The 27,816-nt window shown below is 38.0% G+C and overlaps 2 protein-coding genes across 3 annotated transcripts; both read left to right on the top strand.

Moving 5' to 3' along the window:
• On the top strand, positions 1-20,049 carry LOC116311325 (reticulocyte-binding protein 2 homolog a-like). Its single transcript, XM_039600114.1, has 14 exons — positions 1-16; positions 426-868; positions 1,597-1,692; positions 1,779-1,882; positions 2,024-2,132; positions 2,294-2,438; positions 2,524-2,550; positions 3,946-6,385; positions 9,057-9,167; positions 9,555-9,681; positions 9,954-10,143; positions 14,391-17,404; positions 18,199-18,388; positions 18,811-20,049. The coding sequence occupies exons 1-8, from the start codon at positions 1-3 to the stop codon at positions 4,488-4,490; spliced, it is 1,485 nt and encodes a 494-aa protein (XP_039456048.1). The 3' UTR covers positions 4,491-6,385; positions 9,057-9,167; positions 9,555-9,681; positions 9,954-10,143; positions 14,391-17,404; positions 18,199-18,388; positions 18,811-20,049.
• Positions 13,561-27,478, top strand: LOC120439200. Of its 2 annotated transcripts, none has more exons than XM_039609979.1 (3): positions 13,561-13,614; positions 25,433-25,627; positions 26,037-27,478. In XM_039609979.1, exons 1-3 carry the CDS (start codon positions 13,565-13,567, stop codon positions 26,389-26,391), a joined length of 600 nt encoding a protein of 199 aa, XP_039465913.1. In that variant the 5' UTR covers positions 13,561-13,564; the 3' UTR covers positions 26,392-27,478. The 2 variants fall into 2 exon arrangements, with proteins under 2 accessions (XP_039465913.1, XP_039465914.1); XM_039609980.1 differs by lacking the exon at positions 13,561-13,614 and adding an exon at positions 23,101-23,275.
• The last annotated feature ends 338 nt before the right edge of the window (positions 27,479-27,816 follow it).

Genomic DNA, 27,816 nt, shown 5'->3' with positions numbered 1-27,816 from the left:
ATGTGTTCGTATTGTGGTTAGATTGTGTTGCTGCAGGGGTAGGGCGTGACTATCTAACTATAACTCACTGGTTAACAGCGATAATCTTTTCACATTTTAGAAAATATCTTTTTTAGAATATTTTCCCCATATTTGTCAAACTTACATCAATTAAATCTACAGTTTCATCAAACATGATTAATTTTTTGCCATCTCCTACGATATTTAATATGTACCATGGCTTACTTTTTACAGTTTCTGCACTGAAAAAAAAAAAAATACAAAAACACATAACTGATAACTGATCACTGGAGGATTGTCTGATCCTCCAGTCAGACAACAACAGTAATAGGCACAGTTAGATGTTTAAGTTAGTTCATGACAGGAACAAGAACAACATGATAACTGAAGAGCAACATGATAACATTGATCTTCTTTTCTTACAGGGGCTCAAGAGAGACAAGACCGAGTGAGACAAGAACGAGAGAGACAAGAACGGGAGAGAGAAGAACGAGAGAGACAAGAACGGGAGAGACAAGAAAGAGAGAGACAAGAACGAGAGAGAGAAGAGCGAGAGAGACAAGAACGAGAGAGACAAGAACGAGAGAGAGAACGAGCAAGACAAGAACGAGAAAGACAGGAACGAGAGAGACAGGAACGAGAGAGAGAACGAGCAAGACAAGAACAAGAGAGACAAGAACGTGAGAGAGAAGAACGAGAGAGAGAACGAGCAAGACAAGAACAAGAGAGACAAGAACGCGAGAGACAAGAACGAGAGAAACAAGAACGAGAGAGACAAGAACGCGAGAGAGAAGAACGAGAGAGAGAAGAGCGAGAGAGAGAACTAGAGAGGGAAAGGGAGAGAGAGAAGGCTAAAAAGCTACAAAAGGTACTGCAGTTTTAACACAGTGAATATATAATAATTCATTACCAGAGTTTCACCCTCCAAAACTGAAGCACAAGGTAGTACCTCGCAGAAAATCCTGTCTGATAATTCCATTAGAAAAAGCACAGAGGTGGAGTTCAAATACTCAGATTACTTTAAGTCTCACAGACACCAGCAGGTTACGGCTGCCTGTGACTGCACACTTTGAACCAAGGCCACCACAGGCCCAGCTTCAAACCTTACAAGTATCCAGATAGATTGGTCACGATCCAGCTTTGCAGGAAACTATCTTTAGATAAAACCTAAACTGTTCTTTTCTGTGTGCCAGACTGTAAACAGGCTTTTAAATGCTGTATAGTTTAACTATGAACACATAACAGGTATAGAAGAAATTTATTGGGGTGGTCTAATGACCATTTGAGCCAGCCCCAAGTGGTCATTAGAAGAACTGCATTGTTTTTTCGCTCTTCATTACACACATGAAATAAACAAATTAACAGTTAGGTAATGAACTGGCTGTTTATCTAGCTCCACCAGGAGGTCAACATTTGTGGCATGGCTCAGGTAATTAACACAACTGGTGCTTTTTTTATGACAAACCTGAAAAATGTCTGACTGGCAAATCCAAACTACGCAGTGACTCACAGAGCTGCTGACATGACTGCTAGTATAAGACTTATAATCTGTATGAACTTTGAGTATTTTAACATTTTCCATTGTTCCTTTTCAAGGAAAGACAAGAAAAGATGAAAGCTGATTTACGGCAGAAAATTGATTCCCGAGACCACAAGATGGCCGAAGTCAAATCATCTGAAATAAACTGCAATGTAAAGACCGCAACATTTTTAAAAAAAAAAGAAAATCCTTTATTTTGATATTGCTTTGACGCCTTTACTCTCTTATGGCTATTCAGGGTAGCTTGGATGCCGAATGGCTGGAGATCAACAGTTTCTTCTCTCAGGTGATGAAAATTGTGGAGGATGCTAAAGAGAAAGCATGCCAGGCTCTGGAGGACAGGTTGGTCCTGTGAGGCTCAGTAGAAGTTAGTCTGTCAGCATCGCTGAAGAACATTTTAACATCGCAAGGATCCTTTGTGCTCCTATGGTGCATTATGTTTGAATAAAATGGACTCCCACGTGCCCTCTCTGTTATCTTTAGGAGACGGAAAGTGAAAAGAGAAGCACAAGATCTCACCCAGGAGCTGCAAAGAGAAATTGATGTGCTCAAAAAAGCCACTGATGACCTAGACAACAACCCAGACTTGGAGGTGAACCCCAACGATCTGAGATCCATCTACTGGAGCATAAAATCCCTTAAAAGAAGAAAAATTTCATTTACAACATCTGTGCATTTTCAGTGTTATTTCTGATTCATTAAAATTAATCGTGGCTGCTGTAAGCTAACTTTTACCTTTGCACACATGCACAGCTTTCTCCTGTAACAGGCCTGAAAGAATCTGCTGACTGGAAAAATTTATGTGACAACACTTCACTCTCCTTCGGGACACTGCGAGGTACGACTTCAGCCATGATGAAGCAAATTGACCAGGAAATAGAAAAACACGCATCCAAAGGTGAGTCTTTTGGTCTCTCATGACTTGTATTATTTTAACTTTAGATTTGACATACTGCAGCTTATTAAAATGTGTGTTTCCACAGACCTCAAGAGGATTTCTACATTTGCAGGTGTGTATTCAAAAAAATTTAAAGTAGCATAAAAAAAATGTTAACAGTGAGTAAAAACAGGGAACAGGTGTGCATGTCACGGTTTGCGGGGCAAGCCATGCGTAAATTATTAAAGGACCCTTTATGCAGGCAGCTCAGATGCAAGTGAGTTTATTCATCAGATGGTGATACAAACAGATACGACAAGGGTGACCATGGAAACTAAGCAAAACCTAAACTTGGAAAACTAACAGAAACAAACCAGAAGTACAGATGCAGGGAGATTCAGGGAAATACACAGACGAACCAGCAATGCACACCAGAAAACACAGGGCTTATATACACAAAGAGGCAATCAGGGAATGAGAAACGGGAGGAGACACAGCTGGAGAAAATTGTAGCTGATGAGACTGAGAGATATAAAAACAGATACAATAACCTGAGACACTGACCTTCAAAATAAAACAGGAACTCACACATACAAAGAAACACAGACTTTACACAGAGGGAACACACAGGTAGGGATGACTAACACTAAACTGAAGAAGAACCGAACCAAAACCAATGAGCTAGAAACCACAACCAGAATATATTACAATAATAGAAAACAAAAAACGCTGGAGCACATGACCCAGGACCATGACAGTGCGCCAGATTTTCAACATAAAAGCCCTGTTTCATTTTAAATTTTATTTAAAGGAAGAACAATATGCTTATAAAATAATAATGACATTTTCAAAATTAGACATCAGTTTCATATAGTAAGTCTGATTTTCAGAATAAAAGCCTTTGATTTCTGTTTTAAATATGTTTTTAATTTCTAGAATTGAATTTGTTGTTTTGCTAAAGTTAAGTAATTTCTAAGCACAATTTAGTATGCACTTCCCCAATCTGAGATATTATTTTGTCATGTAATTTTCTACGTTTGTTTAGAGAATAATGGCAAAGATCAGTTTAATGTTATCCAGAATTTATTTATTATGTTTCACTTGTTATCCTGTTGATACCGAGAGCTGGTGATATAGAGAAACCATATAACACAAGTATGTTGTTTCTGAACTGGGATGGCAACCCATCCATCTTTTTCCTAAAATTCAACAAAATGAATTTGTTGCATTTGAATATTGTGAGAATTGAAATCTAGCACAGATATTAGACAAATAACATTAAAAAACATTAACAATAAAACAAATTAAAGCCCTAGCTGGCTAAGCAGTCTTCTCTGTTACGGTGAGGTCTGGAAGGGTCAGTCTGGTTGGACTCCATAACAATACTTAGTGCCATATTTTGGTGTGATGGAGCTCTTTAAAAAAAGGAATAAAGAGTGATTTTCATGTGTTGACCTATGTGTGATGTTTATAGATCTACTTACCATATGGTTCAGTTTTCTAATTAAGTGTATTCTTTTGACTGTAGTGGACGTGAAGCTGGACCCGACTTCTGCACACTCAAGTCTTGTAATTTCTGATAATGGGAAAAAAGTGAGAAATGGTGGAAAAACAGCAAAAGATCCTGATTCTCCCCAGAGGTCTGATATGTTTGGAAGTGTCCTGGGGCTCAACAGGCTGAAATCAGGGAGATCATACTGGGAGGTGGAGGTCAGCAACAAGACCGGGTGGGATCTGGGTGTGGCCAGATGTGATGGTTATCGCAAGGGGAAATTTTCAGTGAACCCTGACAAAGGTTACTGGGTTACTGCACATTATGGAGACAAAAAATATGCAGCCCGGACAATACCGCCTGTGAACCTTTCATTTAAAGGGAAACCTCGGAAAGTCGGGGTGTTTGTAGATTACGAGGAAGGTCTCGTGTCCTTTTACGATGTGATGTCTCAGTCTCACATCTACTCATTTACTGAGTGTTCATTTGGTGGTGAGATCCTCCCGTACTTCCGTCTTCCTCTGAAACCAGATGAGAAAAACAGCGATCCTTTGATTATCTCTGCTATGGAAAAGCAATAGTAATCACATGCACAGGTTTTGGAGCAATGCATCAGTTATAGGCATTATATACATTAAGGTGGGAATTTGATTGCCTGGGTTTCCATATTCTTTTCTTATAATAATAACATGAATCAATGAAGGTACAATAAAGGCATGGGTTTTAGAGTTTTCTTTTATGCACTATATAGCAATGCTAGCAATGCAAATGTATACATATTATGGGGATGCACTCTAAATACTGTTAATTACGATTATGTGCAAAGATGATGATTTAATAAGTCTTCTCTTGTTATTGGTTGTGTTCATATAAACCAGTGTTTCCCAACCTTTTGGAGTCACAGCACATATTTCACATTAGAAAAATCCCAAGATCCACCACCTATTGACACCCTGCCATATCTAGGTGTGTGTCAACATGTTAAGGTTGGCACGTTAAGCATGTTGTTTCCAGAGCTGCACCTTTCAACAAAATCCCATATATTTTACTTGTGAGCAATTTGTTATTTCAGCCTTATATTCGTGTGTTCAGGTCAATCAGATGTTCAAATATATCTGCCAGATACGGCAGTCTTCTAATCCACTCGTCACTTGAGAGTAACTTGACATCCTTCTGATTTGTGAAAAACACTTTAAGTTCTTGATTCTTGCAGTCTTGGCAACAAGTACTTCCCCATGCAGAAAACAATGCATTGAAATGACATTGCTCTTTCAGTCTGTTTACAAATCCTTTAGTGTGCCCAAGCATGGCAGCTGCTCCATCGGTGCAAACATGTATGCATTTTTGCAATTCAGCAACTTGTTATCTTTAAGTGCTTTATTGCTCTTATTGGTGGTTTTCCTCATTAAAGCTGCCTGCATCTCAGTCTGTTCACGCTTGAAGTGATGGGTGTTTTGTCTGGAGATGGTGTTTAAGTTTGCTTGGAACCGTGGCACTGTTTGACTTCCCCGCGCACCAGGCGTAGCAGAATGGGCTCAGTTGATTCTCCAGTGTATGAGAATCCAAAGGCAAGATAATGTTAACTGTATGGTCATGAGTTTACTTTTTCTTTTGCTTTCTTCCACTATTAATGCCGGGGCCATCTGGGTTGGAATTCTCTTTAGGACCCAGGTCGGATTGACTACTTTTTGTTTTCAGTTATTTAGTAATCGCTATTCCCTGCAGTGTTGTCTCACTCGCAGCATGACTTTGTACTTTTCTATTTCTTCTTCATCTTCATCTTGCTGGTGGTAAGGGCAGTAAATTAAGTGGATGTGGTGGATGAGAATGTAAATGTTCTGCCTGTCACAACACGCCACTGGCTAAGAGTACCAATCAGGTGAAATTGGATAAACTTCTATGGCACACTTGATGATTTCTAATGGCATACTTATGTTCCGTGGTTGGGAAAAGCTGATTTTAACCACTACCTCAAGCATTTAGTCTAGAAGATGCTTAATTCCACAGATCCTCCTTGTTACTCCACACATCTGTTAAACAATTTGTCTCACTGGGCATTTTAGATACTGTAAACTGAAGCTTTTTCAACTGTAGTCTACATGAGTCACTTTAAATAATCCATTTACAGCATATAAGCAATATGTTTTACATAGATATACACAAGAACAAATAAACTTCTATCTAGGGAATATTTTTTAATATTTTAACTGGGTTTGTAATGATAAAAGAATGAAATATGTTTAAGATTTTAGTTTTATTTATTTTGTAGTTTGAATAAATCCAAACCTTAATGAAACCAGCTGTATATTGTCTCCTTTACTCTTCCTTCAGCCCTAGGAGTGCAGTGGATCATTAAAGACACATAAGGGTTACTTCACATGCATGGATCATTAGTTTGTCAGTTTGTTGGTGGGGGCAGCAGCATGACCGCGGGGCCTTCAAGCAACAAATTAAAGTGAGCCTTAATCAAATCCAGGTATATATCTCCTGTCACTTACTGTTGCATTAGAGAGGGGATTAACTCCTTGCACAGTGTGCTCTTGTGTGTGTGTGTGTGTGTGTGTGTGTGTGTGTGTGTGTGTGTGTGTGTTTTACATCAGCTAAAGTTCTGGTACACTGTAGCCCCACACAGCTGGTATGACTTAATGCCAGCTTCATCATGTTCTCATGCCTGGCACAACTAAATTTGTTCTTCACTGACTGAGTACACTGTAGCAGGATGTCACAGCTGATCATCTCTGTGTTTAAACGCTGACTTTTTTAAAGAAAGCTCTCATCATGTTCATCATTAGTAAAAAAATAAATAAATACATTTTACATTAGCTACATTTTTAAGTGCAATAAAAGTTAATAAGCTAGAGCACAGCCACCTGTGGTTTAGCTGTGTCTGAATTCAAAAGGCTTTAGGCCACCCACCTGATTCTTTTTTCAGCTTGACTTTTTCTTTTTTGAGCTTGACTTTTCATTTTAGAAGTTTAGAAAACACTTCCTTTGAAAGTGAGTTGGCCAGACACTTTTTAGGAACCCTACAATCTGTTTCATTTCTTCATTTCACCCATGCAAGCAAAGTTTGAGCTCTGTCTTATTATAATCCCACAACTGTTTATAAAACATAGTTCACTTTGAAAGTGAGTCTGTATAGTTTTTATTTCACTATTTAGCATACTCACTAATGTTCACTACAGCCTGTAAATACTTATAGAGAAAATTTAACATACTTATACCGTAACATTAATACCATATAGACCCATTTCTGTGAAGGTCTGCTAATTTTACAGTGGCATTCTAGCTCCACTAAAGCACTTTCTCTTAGTCACTGCAGTGTGCTCTGTACCTGAGACCAATACAGAAGCTGCTGCTGAGCTCTGTCTTATTATAATTGGGTTGATGACAGGGCCAGTATGATTAATAAAAGCTGACCTAAACCAGATAAATCATGAAGCATTACAGTTGTTGGCACCTCAGACTTAGAGATCAGAATCTGCAGGTATACTTTTTATACCAGCAGAAAGAAACTGATGTTTCAGTCGGTGGCTTTCCTCAGTGTTTCTGAGACATTTGTGATTTGACCACAGAATCAATACATTACAAGGTTTGTTTGTTTGATTATTTGTTTTAACTACACCTCAGAGTGCACCATATGCTTAGTGTTGGAAGTGGTTTCAATTGTAAGCATATCTTACATTATTAGCAAAGACTCATTACATTAATAATTATTATAAAAACTGTTATTAGCGAACGATATGCCTGAAGGGAAACTTTGAAGTATCTCGCTTAAAAATGGCAAGACAACCAGAAAACCACCAGTAACAAGAAGTGGATTACGATTAGGAGCCTTTAGGTCATTTCAATTTACAGTTGTGGTTTTCAATAAATGACCAGTGAGTGAAAGGACACTGAGATAGAGTCTTAACTCAAGATGAGCTTTGAATGTTGACTGGAAATTCAAAAATCTGAAGACATCACAAAAGTCCACAAGAGCAATGGGAGCAGAGTGTAGACATAAAAAATGAGGATTAAAGAATATAATTACAACGTAAAGACAAGGCATTTGCACACACCGAGACTAATGAGAGGAAGTGGAAGCAGCTGGTTGAGGGGCAACAGGTGGCAAAGCAAGACAAAGGAAGTAAAACTAAGGACTACCAAAATAACACACGAAGTAACTAAGCACAGAGACAAAGTTATGCAATCATGAGCAAACAGAGAGGAAATGGATGGATATAACTGCATTTGCAAACATGAGCAATGACTCAGTTGAATTCTATTCTATTCTATTCTATTCTATTCATCTGTCAGAATATCAAAAGAGAATATAAAACCAAAAATAACTTTTGCAGGTGTTAGGCAAGAAGATGAAGCAACACCAACAAAGAAGAAGAGAAAGAGAGAATAAGATGAGGTTTAGATGTAATTTCCCTTTCCCAAATAAATATTGTTTCATTTTTTGTATCTGAGCACACATTTACTTTGTAGTCTTACACTTACACCTACACTTCAGGTGAAATTACTGAGTTTTACTATAGAATGATTTGTGTTGCACTTACATGTAGTACTGCAAATTCTATACAGGTAAACAACTCTACACTAAAAGGAGAAACGGGATATTTGCACACACTGGAATTTGTGACATGGAATCAGTTTGGAGATGAGAAAATGTGATTTTGAGTGTTGTTGAGTGTTTTTTGTGCTGTGTGGGGTTTTGACAAAGCGGTTCACTCTTTTCAGGTGTGTTTTGTACAGTTTTTGAAAAACTGAACTCACAGTTTCTTGAAATGTGTTTACATGTTTCGAGTAAAAGGGAACAGCTGGATTTGTCATTTAATGCTTGTAAATGTTTATAGTCCTCAAAAAGTTTGGATTATTTTTTACAGTCTCGTTGTGCATTTTTAAATAAAAATAAACATGAATTATTATTATTCTTAGTTTGGTTAAATATGTCAGCATGGCTACAATACTATTAGTTAGTCTCCTCGAGGTCTGGTACAGTAGTAATCTGAGAAAAATCAAACAGGTTCAGATGCATTTATTCATAACCTGAAATCACTCCATCTGCACTGCACTTCTTTTTGATGATGCACTTTTTTATGCTTCCTTTTTCTTTTTCTTTGCCTTTGACTGTTTTGATTCCTGTTATTTGGAGAAAGATGATTGGTTATAACTAAAAGATAAAAAGAGGAAGCAAGTAAAGGATGTTGCAGTACTTTTAACCCACCAGAGCACCAGGTGATATCAGTCCTCCACAGCAACAAGGAAAGGTAAGATGACTTTTCTGTCTCCTGGCTCATATTTTCATATACAGTTAATGATATTGAAATTTAATTTATCAGATGAAATTGTGTAATTTTGCAATCTTGTGTACTCACGTTTTTTCTTGATATAAGAGTCGTATCGAGATGTTAAAGGAATAACACAGATTAGTGGCACTCTGCACATGATCCTAGCCTACAGTAATATAAGAGTTGCCAAACACTAATGTAAAATATTGCAATGTGATGTTAAAACGTATATGATATGTTGATTTTGTTTCTGGATGCTGTTTTTTTTTTTTTGAATGCACAATATTCATTATTTGAAATGAGTTTTTGAGTGTATCATTTTTGAAACATGTTAGCTAATCAGTATTGCCGTCTCTGTCTGTGTAGGTTCACGGTCATCCAGATCAGTGCAGCGGAAGTACCTTCAATTAAAGGCAACTGGACTGCTTTAAGTTTCTTGAAGTCAAAGTCAAATGTATTTATAAAGCACATATAAAAAAACAACTGTTTACAGGTGCCATAAATTTAAAATAATCAAAAAAGATAAAAGCATAGGAGGGTTAAACTAGTGAGATCATAGCAGAAAATAATTGTAATATTAAATAAAATGCAAATATTAAGTCATGTTAAACATAAATAACAGCTATAATATATTTTTTCATTTGGGTATTTTGGGACAAACATGCAACTGAAGAAGCCTCTGAGGGTGAAATATCTTCCAGTCCAAGTCCTGTTGCCTTCTTTTCAACCTCATAAGACTGTTGCCTTCTATCTTTTTCACTGCAGGTAAAATGAGATTCATTGTCTTGATCACCATCATCGTCACTGTAGCCCTTATTGTCGGGGGCAGCAGCATGACCGCACGGGCTTTATCACCGTGTCAGGAAAAAAGTCCAGAAAGTCATCATGAAGAATTTGTAAGCAGACACATCCTTCAAGAGGAATTTGACAGAAATTCCCTAGATGCTTGGAAAAGGTAAATCAAAAGTACATAATTCAAAAAAGTTTAGTTTGATTTTGTGCAGTATGAAACAACCTTTAAAGTAAAAGCTTACAGGCTCCAGAGGGTTACATGCTGCTACACCACACGGTGCTGTTTTATGAGCATCTTCATGTGATGTCATTAAACTCAGCATTTTATGTGTGTGAAAACTAGAAGGTTTAAAGTAATAATGTAATAATGTTGTGGAGGAATTGTGTTACAAATAAGCAAACAGATTTCTGTATCCTGCTCAGGGCTCTAGACTAACTTTTTGACATGGGCGCACCGGTGCGCCTAACTTTAAAAATTTAGGCGTACTGGCACAAAAGTTAGGCGCACTCAAATTTTTCAACCGCATCGCTTATCACCGCAGTTTTACATGTGCACTTTCTTTGGGGGGGAAGTCCATACAGACAATATTCATTTCTAAATTATTAACTAACAAACTTGAGCTTAAATTGCTTTGTCAATATTGTAGAAAATGTTAAACTTAATCATCATCTCGGCTCCTCTGACGACCTGTTTGCTGCTGCCTGCTGCTGAAAGACAGTGGGGAGAGGGGACACTTGAGCAGTGCATTTATTGCAGCATGTAATGTGTTTTCTGGATACACTGCTGTTTTTTCAGCGTTCAGAGGTTGATGGCACCGTGTCAGAGCTGGCTATGAATTTCAGACGGATCAGTCCTTAACTTAACACAAAAGTTATCAGTAGTTCTTTTCGTCTTTTCTTATTACCCACAGCTACATCCACTTCTGTCAGGCCTAGGCTGCTCACTAGGGCTGGGTATCATCACTGATTTCTATAATCCATTCGATTCCGGTTCTCAAAGTCCTGATTCGAGTCGATTTAGCCTCAGACACTCAGAAATATTATAATTCTGATCATTTATCAGTACTGATACACATGAGACTTCATCAGAATTGTGAACATCACAGCAGATGCCTTTGTGTCAAAGTAACTGAGAATAAAACACAGAAAAACATGAAGGAGATTTTCCTGGTCTGGCTTTTTATAGCAGATAACCTTAAAAATATTCTGCAATATTCTGCAATTTTGCATAATTTTAAGAAGTTTAAATTTCTTCAGTATTGAACAGCAGAAATTAGGCTTTCTTGTCCGAGGTCATTTAAGTGAAAAAAGAAAAAGAAAAAGACAGCGGCCGACAGCGCTGTAAACAACGGTAGACTGGTGGGTAATAAGCGAATAAATAATGCAGAAAACAGAGATTTGAGACGGGAAACTGTTCTTGAAGTACAGAGAGAGAGAGAGAGAGAGAGAGAGCTGTGCATGAAGTGGGATTTTTATCGTGGAGGAAGCAAAACAGCAAAAGTCAGAGGGAATTCATGACGACATTGATCAAATGTGAAGCGTAGTTTGCTGCTTCTTTTGCTGCTGGCTCGGTGAATTTTGGTTGGAGAGACAAAACCTGCAGCTCAGAATCAGCGCAAAAAAGATGGAAACACAGCGCGGACCCGACGCATCAGAATCACTAAGCTCCGACAGCGTGTCCGTGTTTGGGCCGTGGGGTGAGAAAGCCGAGAAAGACAAAGCTGATTCTGATGCGTCGGGTCCGCTCTGTGTTTACGTCTTTGTGTGGAATCTGTTAGTGAATTGATGTCGCTTTATTCAAGCTACTCACCTCTCTCTTCCACCTGCACTTTCAACTGGACCACGGCCAATCAGAGAGGTCCCGCCCCTGACTATCTCTGATTGGCTTAGTCCACGATAGGGGCATAATGTGTGTCTGTTGTTGACCACACGGAGAGTTGCAGAGATTTTTTATTTTTTTTGTTACCCGAAAATATTTGGTCGCACCGGTGCGACCAAATATTTTTTTTTAGTTGCACCACTGAAAAATTTGGTCGCATTTGCGACCAAATTGGTCGCACTCTAGAGCCCTGCTGCTCCACATCGAGGCTTTGTGTTTATCAGTGCATATTGTTACCTATTAGAGGAATTGTAACACTGGGAACATTAGAAAATATTGAAAACTAAGCAGAAGTTGTTTTTGCAAGCTGAAAACTGGCATAATATCCATGATGTAATAATATGTACCATAGATGGTCAGCTTTTGTTTTTATGGGCCGATGTTTTGTTTTGTTTTTTCTAATGGTATAAACAATAACATGAAGTGGATTGGACAGATGCTGGCAGATTTGTAAAAATAACTCAGTTGTTGATGGTTAACAGTTTCTATCTTTAGGCCCCTTTTGAGAGATCTAACTGTCATGCTATTGTCAGTCTCTGATATTAGTTTTTGCAGTTAAAGCAAACTGCCAGAGACTGATATGATTACCTGCAACAATTTGTGCACTATTGAAGTTGAACTCTTAGTACCGTAGGCATCACGGTGGCACGGTGGTTAACACTGTTGCCGCACAGCAAGAAGGTCCTGAGTTCAATTCCACCATCAGGCCGGGGTCTTTCTGTGTGGAGTTTGCATGTTCTCCCCGTGTTTGCGTGGGTTCCTCCGGGTACTCCGGCTTCCTCCCACCGTCCAAAGACATGCAGCTTGTGGGGATAGGTTAATTGGATAATACAAATTGCCACTAGGTGTAAATGTGAATGTGAATGTGAATGTGAATGTGAGTGCGAATGGTTGTCTGTCCCTGTGTGTTAGCCCTGCGACAGACTGGTGACCTGTCCAGGGCGTACCCGGCCTCTTGCCCTATGAAAGCTGGGATAGGCTCCAGTGCCCCCCGCGAGCCTGAAAAGGATAAGCGGAAGCGAATGGATGGATGAATGGAACTCAGTTGTTTGGTGGTGGCTATGGCGGAGCTTCTACTGAGGCCAGCAGGTGGATGAGGGAAAGGGGAGGCAGGAGGAGGAGAGACCCGAGGCGGCCGCCGGTCCAAGGGACAAGTGAGGAGTTATGACCTGCAGTCTATCTGGGTCAGATATAAACCAAGTTTAGGTGTAGTTTATTTTCGTTGTGCTGACTTTTTACAGGTTACAATAACTCGTACTGCGTACTAGCTAGCATGATGGAGTTTCTGTACTGCTGGACGAGTGCAATGATGTTACTGATGTTGAACTTTATTTTATTCACAAGGTTAGTTATTAGTTATTCTGTAAAAAACGGAATCATCATGTCTTCAGAGAAAATACAAATGTTACTTCTCTCATTCTCTCTCCTCCCTCTCCTGTTGCTACTTCAATCATGAAACTGATCAATGATCAGGTGATCGGCTTTTCTGTCGCAAGTCCCGTCTCTCTTGTTTGTTTATCGCCCACTTTGCGCCAGAAAGAGGAAACCGGCAAATAAACAACAGCAGCACATTTAAGCTTGATGAGCTGTTGTTAGAATTTATTTAATTTAACATTACTTTTTAGTATCAGCTGATGTTTGCTGGAGCCACAGCTGTAAAGCTGCTGGTCATGATGTCGGTTTGTATATGTGGTGAGAGGGAAACATGAAGATGAAACCAGGAGATGTCCTTACTGAATCATCAGAGCTGAACAGGTGATGGAGAAACAGGTTTACCTTTTAGGTGACATGGATGAGTTGAAGGGAAGTTCTGAACTGTTTCTGAGAGACAAATAACACCAGGATCCTTTTCTACATAGCTGACAGCTGGTAACTGTGCAAACTTTTGCCAGGGGGCTACGTAGGGCATTAACAGAGAAAGGGGGGCACAAAGAAATACTTTTCTTTCTTATTCTCGTTTAAAATGTCTAGCAACCAAAGTAGTCATGTGATGTCAAATGTATAGAAATCTATTTATTGTACATCAGAAAGTCATTTAAGTTTTACTCTTTCGCACCTGTCTTTCTGTCTCCTTTCACTTTGTAAAGGTTCCCATAATAGAAAACATGTTTTGCCCTGTCATGCTGTTTATAAATGTGGTAAACTAGTAGTTTATGAAAATATAACTAAATCTGTCCTTTATTATTTTTTATATTCAGTAATGATCATGTCTCAACTCTAGTCTTCTCTACCTTAATTTCAGGTTTCCACCATGTGTTGTAGATAGTTCAGGAGGTTAACCCGACCAAGCAGTCTTTTGGTCTCTGCTAAGTACTGTTTCAAATACCAGAATAGGGAGGATGGTGTAGGTTGAAGTTTATTCGACTGACACAAATATACGAACAAGACAGTCTACATCACTGTCACAGCAGTGTTTGTTTTCATTCAATGGCTTTTTGATTTTCCCATTAATCCCTAGTCAAAATGCCCGGGCCGATTTTTTGTCCCAGTCCAGCCCTGATATGTACTGAAATATTGATCTATTAATGCAGGTATTTGAAAAAAGAACACCTCTGGTGCAGAACTACAGTGCAGTCGTTCCTCAATAAAAGTGATCTGGAGAATGTGAACAGAATCTGCAGCAGAGACGGTCGACGCTTAAGCAAGACGGATAACTATGCAGGGAACTTGTGCATAAGCAACTCAGAGATGCTGATATATGACATCGCATCCAGGAAAAGGAACAAAGACTGTAAAATTAAAATTGGTGCAAGGAAAAGGGTTGTGATTGTGGCATGCAACAAGGTTGGAAACCAATGTCTCCCTGTTCATTTTCAGAAATATGAACACCAAACAGCAAGCAATATACCCTGCAGTCCTGCAAGGAATTTCAGTATTGTGGTAGAATAGCTTTCCATGGATTAATTTCTTTATTCATCAACTTTGGATTGTGTTAGTGCTTTAACCCTTTATTTACCAAGTAGCAACTTATTTGGTAATTTTGGCTGTAAAGGGGTCTGAAATCATACTATATGTGAATGCTTTTGCCATTTTCTTTTCAGAATAACCTCAGCTTTCAATATTTGGCAGTCATTCTACATCACTGTATTGTTATGGCAATGCAACAACAGTTTTAAGTGGGAAAAAAATAAATTAAAAAAGGATCAGACTTATAGTTAAGTGAAAACTGATTTTCAACACGAACCAAATGTAACACAACATCAAGTTTAAATATGAACTATACTAAATACAGTGTATAAAAAAGTGTTTAAACCTAGATCACTTCTCTCTAGCTCAAAGAGTTACAGTAGTACGAAGCCCATGTGGTAAATTCTAGGCAGAGTTGAGTTTTCTTTCTGTGTTCAGAAAGCATTAGCTTGTAAACGCTTTGTGCTACCATAATGCACTAAATATCCCCATAAAGCTCAGCTTCTCTTCTTTTTGAAACCATTCACATTTTTTCTCTAGCATAAACGATGACACAATTACAGTCATTTAAATATTGCTTGGAAAATGGTGAATAAAGGGTTAATGAATTTTGCTTTAGTTTTCTTTTTGATCCATTATTGAAATAAGAATCATAAAGAGTTTGATAACAAATGCAGCATCCAAATTTCTAATATTTAATCTGTGTAAGAAACATCGGTTTAATGATTACTTCTAACTAGTTGTATAATATTTGGATTTTAGCAGTACTTAGTTTGTAGTTGTGTTTTTGACAGTAAGACCACTCTCACTTGTATCTTTCAAAATAAGAACTGATGTTTTTGTATTTGTATCCACAAGAACAGAATGGTGTAACTTTGTTCCTGTGTATTAAATAAAGTAGTGTAGCACAGCAACACGATCTTGATTTTGGTTTGCTACAATAAAGAAAATATACTTGAAATGTCTATAAGTTTCTGTGTTTGCTTCAAAACCTTAAAACCACATGAAAAAACCTTCTAGTCAAGCAAACAAACAACCGGTCAAACTTAATTTACATCCATATTTGTTCATAATCGCAAAACTCTACTTTAGTGGCAATAAGTAGTTGAAAAAAACATAGTTACAATCTCCTCTCGTATGTTTATGTCATAAAAGTCATAAAGTGTTTTATGTTATTGGGCATTTGTGTGGACTACTTCATGATAAGCAAAGACCAGCTGGTGTCTGCTGCGCTTCCTATTTTTCTGCATTATGATTCACCCACAGTGACCCAGATTTTGAATGTCACACATATAGTACAAGAATGTACTTCTTCAAATACACAGATAAAACTTGGGATGTTGGCCGCAGTCAACTTGTGTGAGGAAACGGTCACATGTTTCCCTTCACAATAATTTACTGGTAATGAATGAATAAGAAAGTTGTTTTGTTTTGTTTTTTGTTGCTCGCTCTCGGGCACCCTCCCTGGGCCTGGCTCCAGGGTGGGGCCCTGGTAACCCTATCCCAGGCAAAAGCCCCCAGACAACATGGCTTCTAAGATCCCTGGGACATACAAACCCCTCCACCACAATAACATATCAATTGGTGAAGAGGTCTTGTCATGTCTGCAAAATTGTTCCAAAATGAAAGTTGTCCCAAGCATGAGATGTGACCTCGATGTCAGCTTGATATTTCTCTTGAAGTCACCTGGACGACTTTGTAAGACTTGTTTAGCAAAATAAGCCTTATGTTAAGAAATGACTTATATTATCTTTATATCAAGCACTGCAATATGAATCAATTGAACGAATACCAAGAAAAAAAGTCAAAATCATCACCTTCTCCTCTGAATCCCACTTTTCATTCTACCAACTACACATCCAAGCCCTTGCCTCACAGTGTTGGTAATGCTGTGCTCTGTGACCAGACTTCCATACCTCAGGAGCATCGTGATAACATGATCATTGTTGAGCCGGAAAATCTTGCCTTGATTTTGGACTAGTTTTATTGTGTTTTTTTTTTTTTATCTGGGAAAAGATTATTAGTCTTAATTAAAATACTAACTGAGGAAGACAGAAAATCTTAGCGCAGAAATTCTAACAGACTAGAGCACCTGTACCTGTTCATCCGTCTCTGTCTCTCTAACTCCCTGTTCATTTTCAAAAATATGAGAACCAAACCCCAAGCAATGTACCCTATAGTCCTGCAAATATTTTCAGTATTGTGGTAGAAAAGCTTTCCACAGCCAGACTAATGATTTGTTTCAGAGTTTTGATAAACCAGCAGAACCAGCATCAAGACACATCGCATCCCAGTACTGGTGAACTACATATGTAAACCCACATCTGTATGCCTATAATACAGTTAGTTAGTCTCCTCGAGGTCTGGTACAGTAGTAATGTGAGAAAAATCAAACATGTTCAGTTTCATATACTCATAACCTGAAATCAGTCCATTTCCACTGCAGTTCTTTTTGATGATGCACTGTTTTTGCTTCCTTTTCTTTGCCTTTCGACTGTTTTGATTCCTGTTATTTGGAGAACTGTGATGAGTTATGACTAAAAGATAAAAAGAGGAAGTGGGTAAAGACTGCTGCAGTAATTCTAACACACTAGAGCAACAGGATTATCAGTTCTCCACAGCACAACAACAAAGAAAGGTAAGATGACTAATGTGTCCTGGCTCATGCTTTCATGTATAATTGATCATGTTTAAATTACATTTATCAGATGAAATTCTGTAATTTTGCACACATACTTCTTTTTTTTTTCTTGATTTGGTTGTGATTTGGTTGGTTGTGAAACAGTCTAATGTTAGGGAAGTCCTGATTTGAACACGAAGTTTGTTCCACAGTTTAGGAGCAGTTACAAAAAAGGCCTCTGCACTCCTCTGTGCTTTAATCTGGACCTCGGGAAAGCTAGGAGCATTTGGTCCGCAGACCTCATTGATCTTGCAGCACTGTACCAGTTCAAAAGATCAGAAAGGAGAGAGTGTGCTAATACAATAATAATAAAATAATAATAATAATAATAATAATGATAATCATCATCATCATAATAATATTAATATCAGAAAATCATAAAGTTAGTGCGAAAACTGACTGGCAGTCAGTGTAAGGATGTTAGTATGGAACATATGTAGTCTCACTTGGATGTGTTCAGTTAGTAACCATGCTGCAGCGTTTTGGACCAGCTGCAGTCAGCTAACCGATGACAGACTGACACCTGAATAAAGACTATTACAAAAGTAAAGGGGGGTGTCCATTTGAGAAGGTTGTTGACCCACTTTTAATCATGTGCATCACCACATGAGCCACTGTGAGACCTTGTCTCACCCTATCATGGAACAAACATGTAACTGAAGAAGCCTCTCAAGTGAGGTGAAACATCTTCCAAGTCCTGTTGCCTTCTTTTCAACCTCATAAGACTGTTGCCTTCTCTCTTTTCACTGCAGATAAAATGAGATTCATTGTCTTGATCACCATCATTGTCACTGTAGCCCTTATTGGTGGGGGCAGTAGCATGATTGGAGAGCCTTCATCACCGTGTCAGGACAAAAGCCCCAAAAGTCATTATAAAGAATTTCTCAGCAGACACATCCTTCAAGAGGAATTTGACAGAAATTCCCTAGATGCTTGGAAAAGGTAAATCAAAAGTACATAATTCAAAAAAGTTTAGTTTTATTGTGTGCAGTACGAAACAACCTTTAAAGTAAAAGCTTACAGGCTCCAGAGGGTTACATGCTGCTACACCACACGGTGCTGTTTTATGAGCATCTTCATGTGATGTCATTAAACTCAGCATTTTATGTGTGTGAAAACTAGAAGGTTTAAAGTAATAATGTTGTGGAGGAATTGTGTTACAAATAAGCGAACAGATTTCTGTATCCTGCTCCACATCGAGGCTTAGTGTTTATCAGTGCATATTGTTACCTATTAGAGGAATTGTAACACTGGGAACATTAGAAAATATTGAAAACTAAGCAGAAGTTGTTTTAGCAAGCTGAAAACTGGCATAATATCCATGATGTAATAATACGTACTGAATTATTGATCTATTAATGCAGGTATTTGAAAAAAGAACACCTCTGGTGCAGAACTACAGTGCAGTCGTTCCTCAATAAAAGTGATCTGGAGAACGTGATCAGAATCTGCAGCAGAGACGGTCGACGCTTAAGCAAGACGGATAACTATGCAGGGAACTTGTGCATAAGCAACTCAGAGATGCTGATATATGAAGTCATATCCACAAAAAGCAACAACGATTGTAAAATTACAGTTGGTCCAACTAAAAGGGTTGTGATTGTGGCATGCAACAAGGTTGGAAACCAATGTCTCCCTGTTCATTTTCAGAAATATGAACACCAAAGAGCAAGCAATATACCCTGCAGTCCTGCAAGGAATTTCAGTATTGTGGTAGAATAGCTTTCCACAGTCAGACCAATGATTCTGTGACAAACTTTATTTGTTGCTATACTGATGATTAAAATTTCATGATGAGTTAAGATTAATTTCTAAATTCAGTGACTTTGGATGGTGTTAGTGGTAATTATGAATTTAGTTTTCTTTTTGATCCATTATTAAAATAAGAATCATACAGAGTTCAATAACAAATGCTGCATCCACATTTCTAATATTTAATCTATGAAAGAAACATCTGATTGATGAGCACTTCTAACTAGCTGTATAATATTTGGATTTTGGAACTACTTGGTTTGTACTTGTGTTTTTGACTGTATGACCACTCCCACTTGTATCTTTCACAAGAAAAACTTTCACAATAACTTTGAGTTCCCTTTCTTCCTGTTTCTTAAAGAAAGAAGTGTAACAGGAAACGGTCTATTTGCTGTTAGACATACGCAAGCAAATGTTTGTGGTCACTATGTCCTCAGCCAATTTATTTTTAATTTGTAAATTCTTGATTTTGGTTTGTGAAAATTGAAAAATATACATGAGGTGTATTTAAGTTTCAGTGTTTGTCAGTTAAATAAGTTAGCACAACCAGGCGAGACCAGGCCTTGGCTCATATGTTTTGAGGCCGGGGATTTGACATTACTGAGAATCAGTTTCAGTTTTAAATGCTGTTTCTTGCTATAGCTACTCTGACCGTCCTCTGAACTTCCTTTTTTTTTTTTTTATTAAATTTTAGGCACGTATTCTTGTCTTGGTAAAATGTTCATCAGCTGTTCTGACTTTCCAGCTTTCATCTCAATTAAATATAAAACCTTCATTACCATTACATTACCAGGAACTTATGATATCCTTACAGTTACTCAAATAAACATATCAGAAACTTGTGTAACCTAGTGTGGTGCAGTGTTGCTTTTTTCTGTCCACTAATGCTCATTAAAAGCTATGGTTATCTTTGAATGCAAAGAGGAAGGAAAATGCAGTTAAAATGTTTGTCGCATTTTTGCACAAGACACAGTAGCAGTGAGATGAGATCAGTATCATGTTCTTGACTGGCTAAACATAAAATACAGAAGTATATTCAACACATAGAGGAAGTGTTACTTTTAAGTTAACCCTACCATCTCACATTTTTACATGGGAAATAGTTGATGAAACATTCACACACAAAAGCTTTAAAACCTTAAAACACATAAAAAAAACCTTCCAATTCAAGCAAACAAACAACCGGTCAAGCTGTAACTTACATCCATATTTGCCCATAATCACAAAACCCTGCTTTAGTGTCAATAAGTACTTGACAAAAGCTTTGAGTCATAAAAGTCACAAGTGTTTTATGTTATTGAACATTTGTGTGAACTATCAAAGTCACAATCACAATCAGAATACTTTAATTATGTGGGTTACAGTTGCTCCAAGAAATAACAGTAACACACTAAACTAATTAAATAATTTATTGCAAAGTCGAAAATGTTAAGAAATAGCTCTAATATATACAAATAGCACCGTTTAAATATCAAAAATATTATAGAGGTGAAATATATATGATAGATTTTTAACTCTAATGATGACTGTTGTCACGGCCAGGCGGATCAGCTGCACGCTGATCAGCACTCTCTCTTCCCCTCTCTCTCCTCTTCTCTCTCGCCGGGGCGGAACTCACTGTGGGTTCACGCCCTCGGCCCACGCCCTCGGGAGATGAGACACCTGGGTCTCGTTAAGGTGATCAGCACTTAAGCCAGGAGGTGACTGCTGTTCGTCGCTGGATCGTTGTCTACCATGCGTTAGTGAAGCCAAGCTACAGCAAGTTAGTTAAGAGTGTTTTCCTGTGTGCGTCGTACTTAACCCTGTCTCCCTGTCTACAGAGCTCCCTGGATTTTCCCCCCGTGTGATTCCCGTGTGGCAGTGTCGGAGTGTGAGCCTGTGATCGTGTGAGTGGATATTCTGAAGAACGCGTGCTTTCCCCTGGACTTCCCTGGAGACCCCTTCTCCCCTCACTCAGCTGTATATAGCACCCCCTCGCACATTCTTGTATATACACCTGGTGCATTGTAAATAAACCCTTCTTGTGAGCATCAGAACCGGAGTCCTGCGCTTGAGTCCTCCTCCAAACCGTAACATCTGTTGATTTTGTGATTTTGTTAAATGTTGTCATTGTTGTGCTTAAGATTGTAAACTTTGTTTTAAAGTGCATGATTAAAGATATTCTTCTGTTTCTATACTCCTCCCCTCCATACAGGACGGTGGGGGAGGTTATAGCTATAGTGTTCAACTGCAGGCACATTCCATGTAAAGACTCTGGTTTCCTTATTTGATAAGGAATGTTTACTTCCAGTCATAGGGGCATGCCTATGCTTTTGGTTTACCATTAAAGTGAAGCCATATACGGGTGAGGGGAGATGACCTTTGGATAACTAGGAAATGTGGTTAAACAGTTGTAAGCATATATTGTGTGGCAGGAAGTCACGTATACAGAGAAACAAACACACATGCACACATGCATACACACACATAGACACATACACATTCACTCGCATGCTTGCACGTGCATGCACACACCTTAGTTTTTATGACACACCACCGGGGTTTTACAGTTGGGGGTTGTGTAATAGGTTCATGGAATAAAAGCTGTGAGGGGAGACTGGGTTTTTTGGAGTTGGCTACAGGTGTGTTTTTGTCAGTTCTGTGAGTGCAATCTCCCCTTGCAAGTAAAAGGTACGAGTGGCTCTTGTGTTCTGTTTGCAGTCTCTCGCGGTCCGATTCCAGCAGGGTCGCATGTTTAGACCCAACCATGACCCTTCTAATGTTTTAGTGCTCCCGTTACCACGGCAACCATCTCTTGTCCTATGGTCTGAGCTGTAGAGTTAAAGAAGGGGCATACCATAACAGCAGATTTATGATCAAGGCCACGTTCCTGTGAGGAGGATGCGAGGAAGTGCTATGTCTCTTAGCTTATTAAGCTTGTAACCCTCCATGCCTTTTATGAACAATTATCATCATGACAAATATCAACACGTGTAGTATCCACAGAAATCTCAGCTTAATACTAATATAAACCATTTCTACAACCACCAAACACAGCAAAAACAAGTGATGATTAAATGTGCAAAATTACGAAAATGCAGACTACACTCAAGTACTGTTACATTCTAAGTCTAGGCAAGGATTGAACGAAACAAGAAAATGGCCCCCACTCATGCACCACCCAAGAAACAGCAAAACAGAGGAGTTTTGACAGCAGGAGTAACTGAAGCAGGCTGCCTGCTTGCTGACACATGCGCACAAGCAACTGCCTCATAATAAGCAAAGGCTAGCTACTGCTCTGTGTGCTTCCTATTTTTCTGTGTTATGCTTCACCCACAGTGACCCAGATAGCAAATTTCACACGTACACTACAAGATTGCACTTCTTCATATACACAAATAGCACTGATCATTTTCTGACACCCAATTTGTATCAGGAAATGGCCCCATGTTTCCCTGCACACTAATTTACTGGTAATGAAAAATAAGAAAGATCTGAAATAATTCATCTGGGGTTTTTTTTTTTTCTTTTGTTTTTTAGGTTTTCTTGTCGCCTTATCGGGGCTGTTCTGTCTGTTTGCTTTTCCAAGACAGTGATATTACAGTCTACATCGAGTTGTAATATGTTGTTTTTCTGGAAACAACATATTACCAGAAAACTGTATCAGCATTATGGCTTTTTAGTCATTTGTTTAAAATAAAGCTATAATAACTATATGTGTGAATAACATGCATGATAACAACTAATTTCACACTTACAATGTGTTCTCACTAGACTGAACTCTTTTTTTTTTACACAAATAGCATTCACACTATTGGGTGCTGTCAGTTTTGTCAAGACGTAGTCACGTGTTTGCTTACTTCACACTTAGTTACTGATAATGATCATCACCACATGCTATATACAGAGTGGTAAGACTGCAGAACTGTGAGTGGCTGCTTGCCCTTGTGATGACTGGCTGTGTGCTAGCATAGATAAAACAAGAGCGGGTTTAAAAAGCAGAAGCATTTCTGAACTTTTGTCAGAAAGTAAAACTTCATATCTCCTCGTACTACAGCAGTTACGCTGACAATAAATATCGTCTATCTGATTGAACAGGTAAAAAAACCATTTTAATTATTATTTATTATTTATATATTATGCAAACTGTTGCAGTTTTACCAGTTAACAGACTTTTGTCATCTTTCTGTTAGTTTATTTGTAAAGCAGATAGAAGTGTTTCATATAAAATGCATGAAAAACACAAATCAAAAGCTGATAGGTGGATCTGCATTAATGGTTTGCTAGGTTTGCTATTAAGAACAACAATGCCAGCATAAAGAATAAGACTAGAGATGAGGCCTGGATAAGTGAGAGAAAACGGATTGATGGATGGATAAACTTGCAAAATCATGTAGCTTACTAAATCGGCCTCCGCAGACAGTATGGGTGAAGTTAGCATATACAGTAATTCTAAACATAAGCCTCCAGCATACAATAAACCCATTCCCACATCTATTTGTTTTTTCTCCATTATTGGCTTCTCCTCATTGGCTCCCTGTTAAATCCAGAATCAAATTTAAAATTACTCTTCAGGTTGCTTGAAGACGTTTCACCTCTCATCTGAGAAGCTTCTTCAGTTATAAGAGCCACTGGTGGAGAGTCCCAGATTTTAAGCCCTATGGGAGTGTTCCCAACAGGGACATGGACCCCCTGTTGATCTCCTGCCTAATCACCCGAGCCAAGGTGTGAAAATAGGTGTAACACAAGCCAGCAAACATTTTGATACTGAATGACTGTCGGTTAAAATGTTTACTGAACATCTATTTATGCTTGGAAAATTGTTCCAAAGTGAAAGTGAAAATCTGGGTCAGATATATGTAGTTTATTTTAGTTGTGCTGACGTTTTACAGTCAGTTACAATAACTCGTACTGCGTGCTAGCTAGCATGACAGAGTTTCTATACAGCTGGGTGGGTGCTGTGATGTTACTGATGGTGAACTTTATTTTATTCATAAGGTCAGTTAGTAGTTTCCAACTGTCCTGTAAAAAACGTAATCGTCCCGTATTCAGAGAAAATATTACGCGTTATGTATTGAGCTGTAAAGGAACACAGTTTGTCGCGGACTTCTGCTAGAGTGAAAAAGACACAGAGCTGCGGTTTTTCTGTGTCTTTACTCTGTCAGCTGCCTCTTATTCTCTGATTCTCTCCTCTCCTGTTGCTACTTCAATCATGAAACTGATCAATGATCAGCTGATTGGCTTTTCTGACACAAGTCCATCTATCTTGTTTGTTTATCGCTCTCTCTGCGCCAGAAAGAGGAAACCAGCAGATGTCGCGCTAAACAACAGCAGCACGTTTAAGCTTGATCAGCTGTTGTTAGAATTTATTTAATATTAATTTCTAGTATCAGCTGATGTTTGCTGGAGCCACAGCTGTAAAGCTGCTGGTCATGATGTCGGTTTGTATATGTGGTGAGAGGGAAACATGCAGATGAAACCAGGAGATGTCCTTACTGAATCATCAGAGCTGAACAGGTGATGGAGAAACAGGTTTACCTTTTAGGTGACATGGATGAGTTGAAGGGAAGTTATGAACTGTTTCTGAGAGACAAATAACACCAGGATCCTTTTCTAAGTAGCTGACAGCTGGTAACTGTGCAGGGGCGGGTCTAGGAAAGTTTTGCCAGGGGGCCAGGTAGGGCATTAAAAGGGAGAGGGGGGCACAAGGAAATACTTTTCTTTCTTATTCTTATTTAAAATGTCTCGCTTTAAAAAAAAATAATTATCTGAGTCTTACAACCACAGTTTTTATCTGACATAAAATGTATAGAAATCATACATATACCAACAAGACAGTGTACATCACTGTCACAACAGTGTTTGTTTTCATTCAAAGGCTTTATGGTTTTTCCTATAATACCTGGTGGGCCGGTCTCTAGTCAGAATGCCAGAGGCTGATATTTTGTCCCAGTCCAGCCCTGCCAACTACACATCCAAGCCCTTGCCTCACAGTATTGATAATGCTGTGCTCTGTGACTAGGCCTCCATATGCATTGGTTCAGCAGTGTGCATCGTGATAACATGATCATTGTTGACCAGGGAAATTTTGCTTTGACTTAATGTGACACATTACAATGTGATCTTAAAATGCTACAAAGATTTTACCTGATAATTTATTTTAAAAATACCACTCTTATGTGACTATCTGTGTTTTGGTGTATTTATATTTATTTTAGATCTGTTTATCATCCAGTCTTGCTTTCTTTCTTTCAGTACAAATAAAATGCGCATAAACATTTTCGCTGCCATCATCTTCACTGCATCCTTTTTCCCCTGGGCCATCAACATGACTGAATACCCAAGATTCCCCTGTTACAACAAAAGCTCAGAATACAAATACAACAAATTTGTCAAAAATCACATCCTCCATGACAGCTTTGACAGAAATTCTCTAGATGCTTGGAAAAGGTAAGTTAAACACAAAAAAGCCTGAAACTGTGTGAAGTTCATGTGATTCTTCTATTTCTCTACACTTTATGTTTGTAGCAGCTGTGGATTTGACTTTTTCTATAAGTTAATATGATCCAACAGATGGACGACTGTTCTGTTAACTAGTAGTAAAGTACTGTTTAACAGAACTTACTGTAATCGCTGAACATTTGGAAACAAATATCTTTCAGATGAAGTGAAAATTAAGTAGACGCTGCTTAGCAAGCTGACTTACTCTCTACTTTGTAATAATAATAATAATAATAATAATAATAATAATAATAATTATTATTATTATTATTATTGTTGTTGTTGTTAATTATTATTATTATTATTATTATTATTATTATTATTATATTGTGTAATAGAATCTTGATTTATTCCACAGGTATTTGAAAAAGGAAGGCCTCTGGTGCCGAACTCCAGTGCAGTCCTTCATCAGTGACAGTGAGTGGAATGTCGACAGGATCTGCAGCAGTGATGGTCATCGCTTGGCTGATTCTGTTGCCTACGCAGGCAACTTGTGTATCAGCAACTCAGAAATGCTGATTTATGATGTCACAATTAGGAAAACCAACAAGGGCCGTAAAATTAATGTTACTCGAGCCCAGAGGCCTGTTATTGTTGCATGCGATAACGTTGGAAACAAGTGCCTCCCAGTTCATTTTCAGAAATATGAACACCAAACCCCAAGCGACATACCCTGCAATCCTGCAAGAATTTTCAGTATTGTGGTAGAATAGGTTTTCATTATCAAGCAAATTAATCTGTTACAAAAGTTTCAACTCATCATCTTTGGAGGGTGTTATGCTATAATCGCTATAGAGTGTTCCCTTGTTTGTTATGTTCTAAAAAATAACCCACGATAGGTGAAATCCGCGAAGTAGTCACCTTTATTTTTATTACAATTATTACAGATGTTTTAAGGCCGTAAAACCCCTCACTACACACTTTATACACTTTTCTCAGACAGGCATGAACATTTCTCTCCTGTTTAAACCTACATATATAGTGAGTTCATTAGAACAAATTGAAGACTCTGTAGCACACTTCATAATTTATTCACTGCTGAAATAAAGATTAACACATCTTCCACATTACCTTCAGAGTAAGAAATGCATTGCTTAAATATCTTATTTCTTGCCTTCTATCAGTGTCTGTAAAATAAATATTTTATTATTTATTAAGAATGATTATTCATTAATAGCTCTCGACATTGTATTACATTGTGTTACCTTGCAAGAACTTGAGAGCAGTAAAACAACAAGAACGTCATTAGTCTGCAGTACATTTTTCCTGTTGTCTTTATGGCTCAATGAAGCTTGGACTTTCCTGTCTGACTATCTACCTTATCTGTGGTTTGAGCAAGCTATTACAGCTGATGCTTGTTTTGGTTATTTCTTAATAATCAGTGTGCTGGCACTGCAATGATGGTTACTGGATCTTCCAAAGACGACAGACTTCCTTCAAAAAGTGTTAAGAATGAACTATGAAAATGTTTCTCTGCTCAGCAAGCAGCTTCACGCTGTATTTATTATGTTAAACAGATTTATCATTTCAGTAGTACTATATATTATAGCTCGGTGATAAAGTGTTAACCAAAGAGTAACAAGGAAGAAGCAAGAATGTTTTGTATTGTATTGTAGTTTTGTAATGTATTACAACTCAATTACCAAAGTAATAGCCAGGGGGCGTTATACTGCAGTTTTTTCTTTGCTCTCAATTTTGACACGCCCTATTAAAGATTAATATCAGTTTGTACATGCTCCGGATAGCTTTTTTCAAATTCTTTAACCCTTTAAGACCTACCATAGAACCAAGTCCGCCAGAGCTTTTCTTTATATTTTTACATGCTGTAGTGCCATTTTTGGGAGCATTTCAAGTTGCTATACATTAATACAACCATTATAGCCCAAACTTTAATAATATGTATGCATTAAGTGCATAATAACTACACAAATTGCCAAAAAATGCAATAAACTACGAAAAAATTGAAAATCGTTTTTTGTTTTTCTACATATATTTCTAGTATAATTTAATTTCAGAGGTTTATTCCTCAAAACTGTGAATAGAAAAAAGTTGGACAAAATAGTTTCCAACAACAGGAAATTTATTTTTAGTGTCTTCATAGCTTTATTTTTGAGATACACCAATTTTTGTATACTGCA

This window comes from Oreochromis aureus, linkage group 3 (genome assembly GCF_013358895.1).
Source record: "Oreochromis aureus strain Israel breed Guangdong linkage group 3, ZZ_aureus, whole genome shotgun sequence".
NCBI classification, from domain to species: Eukaryota; Metazoa; Chordata; class Actinopteri; order Cichliformes; family Cichlidae; genus Oreochromis; species Oreochromis aureus.
The sequence above is the reverse complement of the archived record's forward strand: the minus strand, read 5'-3'. Positions and strand labels throughout refer to the sequence as shown.